Raw genomic sequence first — 8,710 nt, 5'->3', positions numbered from 1 at the left:
ATCTGTAAATAATTGACCAATTACAGTCGAATGAGAGAGGACTCATCGATTATGATTGGTCAATTTTCACAGATTATAGTCAGTATAAATGATCCTTTAATTTACATTGGTAGAAATAGAGCTTAGAAAAAATAAAGAAAAAGAATAAGTAAACTGAAATTAAATAAATTACATTGATGGAAAATCATTAATCGATAATTCATATTCGAATTATGTGTATAAACATATAGTGTTTTTATTTTTCTTCTGCGTATCCAATAAATGATATATTATAATGCAAAGAAAGATTAAATTTATTCAAGTCTGATTAAAGCCTTTTTTCTCTTTTTAAAACAGGACGTGGTGATGTTCAAAACAGTTTGAAACGCACGCACGATCTATATTCGTTGCACTTTATGGACGAAACTGTTTCAATTTTAGCGGGATTTCCTTTGGTTGATAAATAATGACAGCCTTCAATTGGTTTGTTCTTTTTAACTGTACTTTTGCACTGTTTATTCTACTTCCTTTTCTCTCCAACGGGGAGAGAAAAAAAGGAAAGATGAACGATTCGAGAAGTTTAATGGAAAGGACATATCTTCCATTTCTTAAAACAAAGAAGCGTTTACCAGGGCGGTATTTCATAGTATCAGCAAGTATCAAGTACCAACAGAATTAAGAGTAGTGGAAGCCGCTAATCGAAAATTTGTGTTCTAAAAGGCAGAAGATCATTATTCGGAATTAATTCGAAAAGTATCTCTAATAAGATTCGACTTCTGTTTGATTTATTGTTAGAAAGCAAAGCTAAAAAAACATGGAACGATTGAGTCACGTTTTATCACGTTATCACGTTAAATTTATAGATATTGCTTTTATCGGAATATTATTCTATACGGGAGTCGCGAAAGCAACAGGTCAAGATGAGATAACACCGACAATATTTCTATTGGACAACGAGACACACAGTATATAATATATACATTTCAGTAATATCTTCCCAGCAAACGAGAATGGATTAAAATGGATTGAAATTTTTTTCTATCCGAATGTGTATTTTAAATAGCGAATACTTTTTTTTGGATTTAATTGGATTCAATTGAATTCAATTAGATTCAATTGGTTGCAATTGGATTGAAAAACTGCATTTCCTATTTAAAATTTTGAATTAAACAGTATTCACAATGTGTGTGTTTTGCACAGAAAAAATTAATATTATTTTTTGATTGGAAGGCAAGAGATATGTTCCATGCAATTCCTATAAAATAAATGAATAAAAATGCATTCAGGATTGAAAAACATTTATTTTAACATTCGTGAATCAATATTTCTGAAAATCTGAATTCATTTCAATTCATTTCAATTCATTCTCGTTTGCTGAGTTGGAATATTTTTAATTATACATTAATTAAAATTTGTTTAATCCAATTTTACTATATTTAATGTGAAACCTTGTGTATATGTATATAAGTTCAGTAGAATATTTAAACACTAAAATTGCTTTGGATTTGCAAAAAGTAAAATTTCTCTTATTTAATTTATTTTCATAATTGGTTTATTTAAAAATTTATAAATTATGCAAAAATTCCTTGCTAGTTAATGTTTATAAAATGTATAAAAATATTTATAAAGTATTTATAAAATTTATAGCTAAAGGCTAAATAATTTTTATTTTCTAGATGAATATATTATGAGAATGTACGATAATGGTTGCAAATGCATTGAATATAATTGTGGTTGCTGTCAACATTTACAGTGGGATGTAATCTCTATGGACGGAAAGTGTAAGTACATAATTATTTGTAGTCTATATTACAATTATTTAATATCATTATATTCTGTTTTGATGCTATATTTCTATATATTATAGTATGCGCAAATACAAGTTATTTAGAAAAGGACTATGGGTTTTCACTCACAATAACATACAATAACTTTGTTATTATTAACGAGACAATTTCAGGTAATATCTGATTGCACAAATTAACTAAATATATATATATATATATACAAATTAATTAAATATACATTGTTGTATTTCAATAAATAGAATATATATTTTTAGCTCGGAATCCGCCACCTATTTGCTTTGGAGAGGATATTTTAAATGAAGTAGATGTTGAAGTTTGCTTGCATATATATGATATAAACATTAATAAAGATAAGTTTCACGTTTGCTTCGAGATTTATGGAAAAATAATGAAACTCCCTATCACTAAAATAAAATTGGGTTGTATCCAGACTAAACTACGTAACAAGATGGAGTATATCGAAAACAATTTGTCAAAATTGTTTCTTAAAAAGATGAAAAATGATACACTACCCATTGTGACTATGATATGAATAACATACCGAACACAGAATCTCTACATAAGAATACAGAATTTCGTTATTGCTATAGATCCGGATGTTCCGATTTTCTTCAAATACGTTATGACAAATTGTTAATAACAAATGTTCTTCACACTTTTATAATTTTACGTTGAATATTTTTATTTCTTGGATTTTAATTTTCAAAGTAAACGTAATTGTTCAATTATGTTAACTTTAAGCAAAAATACATTAATTTAAAATAATTAAAATACACTGGAATATTCAAGAAATTTAAGAACGAATACCGATAATGTTAAGAAATGTAAATTTTGGGCGATGTTTATATTGAATTTCTTTTGTCAAAATGCATCAAAATAAAACATGTATACTTCTTTTATTTTTGTGCCACATTGATATATAATGTTTAAGTTTCATTTTTATCTAATATAATAATAATGTAAAACAAATCTCTTATTTTGTATTTTATTCAGGATTGCCACAGACCGGAAACAATCAGAGAAATTGAAATTAGTCAGAAATCGAGAAAAATCAGAGGAAAATGTAAACACGTCTGGAATTTCAAAATTTGCTCATAATTCCCTGAAACTGCTCCTATTCCAAATAATTGTTATAATTTTTTATATCTGATTTATAGTCGTGAAATACGTTCAAAACTGACTTGTACACTTTAAATGATTTTATTAAAATAATTAAAATTTATATTTTAATTAATTTTATTTTAATCATTTTTATTTGATCCTTTTTTTCGTCATAACTGTATTCTTTTTTTCAAAACTAATTTATTTTTTGCTCTAGCTTGAATTTGCACCTAAAATTATGCTATTAAGCTTTTTTTGCGTTGTTTTTAATAATATAAACTAGTAGCTTTCCTCTAACTCTTGAGTCTAAATGTTAAACTTTACATATTTTATATTATTCATATTTCTATTTTCTAAAATTTTCTATTTTCATTTACAAAAAGTCAGGAAATTTTAAAATTCATTTTCTATGGCAATCCTGTTGTAACATTACATTGTATTTTTGTAATCTTATAGGTCTGTATAGATATTAAATAAATAAATATATATATATATATATATTTTTTTTTTATTTATTATATGTTATATTTATTTATATTAATAATTTATATATATTAAATATACATTTATTATGCTGTATTATTTCAAACATTTTCTTTGTTTTTTTCTTATTTTTCTTATTTTTATAGTTATTTCGCATGGTATTATTATAGGTATACTCTTTAATTCAACATTGCTATCAATAATCTTTTCCACTCGGCGGTGCAATCGTTCTGGAAAAGAAAACAGAGATATTTTTTCGCATTATCAGTAAAACGAGCTGAGAATTGCAAATATATACATTTATTAGAGATAAATGTATGCATTACATTTACATGCTTTTAGATTATTGACAATTGTGTTAAATATCTGAGAGATTGGGTTCTTTTAGTAACAAAAATAATTCTCTCCTCGAGCTCATTAATTCAATAGTGCGATCAGAAGCCGTTTAAAGTCGTCGCCGCAGTCATTCTGTAAATGCAAAAAAAAATATAGGAAAATTAAAGCTAAACATCGATTTAAGGCAAATCATGATGTTCATGTATTTATAATAATACATACAACTAATATACAGAGGCATGCATGCAGTCAAAAATAGCATGGACTAATTAATGGAATTAGTATAGTGAAAGACAAATTTGCGTTTAAATTAATGATTATAATTTACTAATAGCCAATCAATAGATCGATTTTCAATCGATCTTCACAGAGACTCGTGTATAGTTTTGATGTACAGATTTTCTATATTATTTTGTAACTCATTTTACACACGTATTGTAGCATCACTCCGATCAAGTGTAAAACATCTATAACTCGAGTACAACCATATTCACCATATTAACAGCTAACGAAAACATAAGAAACTAAATTAATCTTTGCAGAATACAATAAAGCGCTATATAATCTCCGCGACATCGAAATATAATTTTCAACAAGAGGATCTGTTGCATGATTGAAATATTTTCATCCGACAAGGGCAAGCAAAAGTCTCTTGTAGTCGCCTGAACAGTCGTCCTGAAATTTATGGAAAGTTATACGGAATGCTAAGAGATAGTGTATATGTGAGTTAATAGATTATTATAATATTATAGTTGATTATTTTATTATAGTTTAGTGACTGCTGATGCATATAAATATACAAATGTAAAGGAATTATGTGAATATATAATTTAACATTCCGATTGGAGATAAAGCATTGTTGTATTAAGTGAATGAAAGCGTAGAATTGAAGTGCTGGAATTAAATTGGATTTCGATTAAATCTGTGTGAATCGAGGAAAGAAATTAACTTTATATTTACTGAAGAATTTGTCATTAATAATATTCTGTTTAAATGTTCTATTATTAATATTATTTTGTATTTTATTTGTATTGCAATATTGTATTATTGCGTTTTTTTATCTCTTATTAATTTTACTGCTACAGAAATAAAATACAATAAAGAGAGCAAACGTAATGGATACAATAAATAGCGTAAAACTGTTTCAGAAATTAACATATTATACTTACGTCGATAGCTTCCGCAAGAGATTTTCCATAAAGTCTCTCATAGGCATCCTTAATATCGCCCAGATCAATCTCTGATCGTGTCACAATGATGCGTATCAATGTCGAATCGTCCGTGCCCATTCCGCGCATAGCTTTGTACAATCTTTCCGCGAAATAAGCAGTCTTATCAGAGGCGCATTTCACTGAAAGAAGACCATTTTAAAACAATGAAAAAAATATACAAATATATGAAAAAAAAAAGAATAATAATTATATTAACAATAGTAACAAATAATTTGATAACTTACTAAATAAATAATAAGTAAATTATTGTATTTAATTTCTTACCCACAGCTAAGTAGCCATCTTCGACAGAACCAGAGAATTCTCGCTTGATAGCATGCTTCAAGGTATCTCCGGTGAGGTGCTCGTATTCTTTGAAGATCCGTCGCAATTGTGGAAAACTCTTAGTAATGAGAATTGCATTGAAAGTGCTTTCATCAGTGCCCCACTGCCCCTCACCTGCGGCTTGAAGCCTCTCGGCATCCTGACGCGCGGCCTCCTCATCAACGTTTGGACTCTCGTCTCTACTAGCCTGATCGTTAATCAGAGAATAGAGAAAAACTGACAAAACAGTTGCGAAAAATTGTACATCAATTGTTACTTACGCAAGACAATGATACCAAAAGCCTCTTGAAATAACCGGAGGTATCACTTTTGAGGTCATCTTCCAGCTCTTTGTCGTACACTAGGAACATAAATTGAAAATATATTCATAAACTGTATGAATCAAGTAAAACTACACTGGAAAAAAACTAAATTTTAATAAATATCTGTTTGAATAGTTCAGAGTAAATATTTACTAAATGTAAACATATTTATTTGATTAAAAACCATTTGATTTTTTTTTTATTTGATTAAAAACCCATTTGATTTTTTTATTTGATTAAAAACCCATTTGATTTTTTTTAAGTAAATATTTATTTACTGTAAATAAGTGACTTATTGTTAGTAACATTTAAAGAAATATTTAATAAATCTTTTTCAGTATAAAAAGTAAAAAAATATACTTTTTTAAATGAAATTCCTATTCTATACAAGAATAAGGTGGTGCTGACTTATAGAAAGCAAAATCAATTCTGAAAAATATGCTGCGTTGAAACTTACGGTCCTTGTAAACAGCGGATATCGTCTTGATTCCATAATTGCTCAGGGATGCAAGAACTTCGATGAGTGCACCTTCGTCGGTGCCCATGCCGGAAATAGCATCATGCAACTCCTTGGCGTAATACTCGGGAAGAGGCGTCATTAGAGCCAGGATGGCTTTCTCAAAGTTTCCGGATAACTCTGACTTCAACTCGGAAATGAGGTCCTTGCCGTACATTGTCTTAAATTTGTCGGCAATTTCTAGTCGCTGTACGATACCGCGATGAGCCAAGACGTCTAATACGGCCTGCTCATCAGTCCCGAACCCCTTCATTGCAGATCGTAATAGATTGGCATCTTCTTCGGCATCAAAAGGATCAGCCGGATACACGGTGGGTGTGCACTAAAAATATATTTAATTTTGCATCATTCTATTATCTTGTTCGAAATGATTATCAACAGACTTTAATGAATGAAATTGAACATGCATCAAATTTATTAATTATATAAAATTAAGTACATTAGTACATTACAGTTAGATGTAATTTAATTTATTATATAAATCTTATATATATATATATTCAATTGATGCGACTTGCTTTTTCTATTAAATCTTATTTTCTATTATATCTTAAATAAGTGAAAAAAAACTGATATTCTTCAAAAACAAAAGCATAACAGAAGTTCGTGATGAAGCAATTCTATTTTTATTTTGAATGTTTATTTTCAACTTTATTTAATAAATATAACAAACTTTCACTAATTTAATAATGTAAGAGAATTGTTTTTAATCTCGCTTTTTTTAAATTCTATATTTGTGCTTTTAAATTCTATGTATTTATACTAATTTTAGAGAAGAGTAGTATTCGTTTTAACATTAAGATATCTATGACTGACATTAATATGTCTATGGCTGACATTAACATGTCTATGATTAACATGTCTATGATTAATTCATTCTTACTAATTGCACTTTACAACTTTAAACTTAATTTTTTTATCAGATAATATCAATTTTTCATGTTGTTAGCAATAATTCAATTAAACGGCTTCTTTGTCTTTCTGAATTTAGAAACATGCTGCAAAAATTATAAGAATTGTCTACTTATAATAGATGGATAAGAAACTAAAACAGCATAAAAACGAGATGATTCATCTTGCTCGGTCTTTATTGCGAGATTTTATTGCGAAGTTATGAGATATTAACATATGAATTACCTGTATGTGATAATACTGACTAGCTGCCATCTTGCTGATTATCTGAAAGCATTTTTCATATATATTTAAATAAAAAATTAAGAACTTAGAATTGTTAAAAAAATCTTCGATATTATCTTCAGTATTATTTTAGGAGGCAAATATTTTATTATTTTATTTTTATATATTATATGAATAATTTTAATAATTTTCTCTTTTCAGTCTCAGATCTAAGTTTTAAATATTAGATTATTAATTATTATTTATTATAATGTTAATAATTAATCTAAGAATTCTAAAAAATGCAGACGATTTTTATTTTTTTTACGGTTTAACTAAAATTCTTTGCGTTATATTTTTATAATTGTTATAATTGCGCTTTTAATATAAAGTTCATAATTGTCATTAAATTAAAAGTGACGATCTGCGATGATAATTCTCATCTACACTATTCTCATTTATTATGAATAATGCGTGCAAACACGCAATTTGACGACACGGTGCTTATGTCCTTGACTCATTTCAGATACGTCTCACGTTTGCGACGATGATCTCATCGAGTAAAACCCTGTATATTTGCCTGTTGCTAGATGATTATTGAGAATCTATTGTATCACTTCGCATGATTTAGATGACGAAGAGCGGAGAACACGGTTTGTAAGATACCGCAAGATCATATCGATTGGATCAGCGAAGTGACACTCGGGGTGTGGCTTGCTTTATACCTCCTTCGACAGCGATGTGCTTTCCTGGAGAACGGTATCGGTTCTGGTGGCCGACTAACTAACGGTTCGCAACCAGCGTTCTCGTCACCGAGAGCCTCTTTCGTCGAGGACAGCAGAGAGAGAAGAGGAAAGGAATTTGTTGGTGGGGCGAATACGCGTTTGTGTTTGTCGACCGCGAAAGCATTAAACGATGGTTCGGTATTCTTGCCGGCGGATGAAACCCGGAATTGCATGACACACACGGAACAGACCGGTACCGGTACCGGTCTCTCCATAATTCTCACGTGGTCTTCAAACACCGCCGCGAAACAGTTTCTAATTATTCGAATTATCGAGCCGTGAATATTAATATTGTTCATGCTTCTCTTATCTTTGGTATTGAATAATGATCCGTATAATAAATTAAATTGTTATAGCAATAATAATAATGTTAAATTAATGAAATTATTTCAACAATTTTATTTAAACAATTTTATTTTGTTCTTTAGTTTTGTTAACATTGATCGCAATAACTGATTGATTTTTTCTTCAAGAACTTATGTCCTTGAAGGTAATCTTTGCCAAGCCACTTTCGAAGCAATATAAGTGAAATAGCTAAAAAAAAAAGCACGAAATCGATATCGATTGTTCGGGCTATTGATGATTGATTTCGCAACACGAAATATTAATAATGAACTACATGACTCTAACAGGAAAAGTTTAAAGTTCACACTATATATATATATATATATATATATATATATATATATATATATACTACGTAACTAATTAATAATATACGACACGA

At 28.7% G+C, this 8,710-nt stretch overlaps 2 protein-coding genes across 3 annotated transcripts; one reads left to right on the top strand and one right to left on the bottom strand.

The window, feature by feature from the left end:
- The first annotated feature begins 793 nt into the window (after positions 1-793).
- On the top strand, positions 794-2,686 carry LOC105617913. Its single transcript, XM_012199449.1, has 4 exons — positions 794-944; positions 1,656-1,760; positions 1,847-1,939; positions 2,042-2,686. The coding sequence occupies exons 1-4, from the start codon at positions 794-796 to the stop codon at positions 2,317-2,319; spliced, it is 627 nt and encodes a 208-aa protein (XP_012054839.1). The 3' UTR covers positions 2,320-2,686.
- A 969-nt stretch (positions 2,687-3,655) lies between these two features.
- Positions 3,656-7,249, bottom strand: LOC105617820 (annexin B9-like). 2 transcript variants are annotated; one of them, XM_012199373.1, is made up of 6 exons: positions 7,220-7,249; positions 6,023-6,404; positions 5,524-5,603; positions 5,204-5,450; positions 4,877-5,058; positions 3,656-3,839 (listed from the first exon to the last, which is right to left on the bottom strand). In XM_012199373.1, the coding sequence occupies exons 1-6, from the start codon at positions 7,247-7,249 to the stop codon at positions 3,789-3,791; spliced, it is 972 nt and encodes a 323-aa protein (XP_012054763.1). In that variant the 3' UTR covers positions 3,656-3,788. The 2 variants fall into 2 exon arrangements, with proteins under 2 accessions (XP_012054763.1, XP_012054762.1); XM_012199372.1 differs by lacking the exon at positions 3,656-3,839 and adding an exon at positions 4,332-4,382.
- Between the last annotated feature and the right edge of the window lie 1,461 nt (positions 7,250-8,710).

Source organism: Atta cephalotes (genome assembly GCF_000143395.1).
Source record: "Atta cephalotes unplaced genomic scaffold scaffold00014, whole genome shotgun sequence".
In the NCBI taxonomy this organism is placed as follows: domain Eukaryota; kingdom Metazoa; phylum Arthropoda; class Insecta; order Hymenoptera; family Formicidae; genus Atta; species Atta cephalotes.
The sequence above is the reverse complement of the archived record's forward strand: the minus strand, read 5'-3'. Positions and strand labels throughout refer to the sequence as shown.

What these genes read in the sequence shown, in the direction of transcription:
- LOC105617820 (XM_012199373.1), bottom strand. Translation starts at nt 7,249, where the DNA reads ATGGCAGCTAGTCAGTATTATCACATACAG. An exon ending in GTCAGTATTATCACATACAG is followed by an intron (nt 6,405 to 7,219) that starts GTAATTCATATG and finishes ATATATTTTTAG; the next exon opens with TGCACACCCACCGTGTATCC. An exon ending in ATCCGCTGTTTACAAGGACC is followed by an intron (nt 5,604 to 6,022) that starts GTAAGTTTCAAC and finishes TTATGTTCCTAG; the next exon opens with TGTACGACAAAGAGCTGGAA.
- LOC105617913 (XM_012199449.1), top strand. Translation starts at nt 794, where the DNA reads ATGGAACGATTGAGTCACGTTTTATCACGTTATCACGTTAAATTTATA. An exon ending in ATTGGACAACGAGACACACA is followed by an intron (nt 945 to 1,655) that starts GTATATAATATA and finishes TTTATTTTCTAG; the next exon opens with ATGAATATATTATGAGAATG. An exon ending in TATTAACGAGACAATTTCAG is followed by an intron (nt 1,940 to 2,041) that starts GTAATATCTGAT and finishes ATATATTTTTAG; the next exon opens with CTCGGAATCCGCCACCTATT.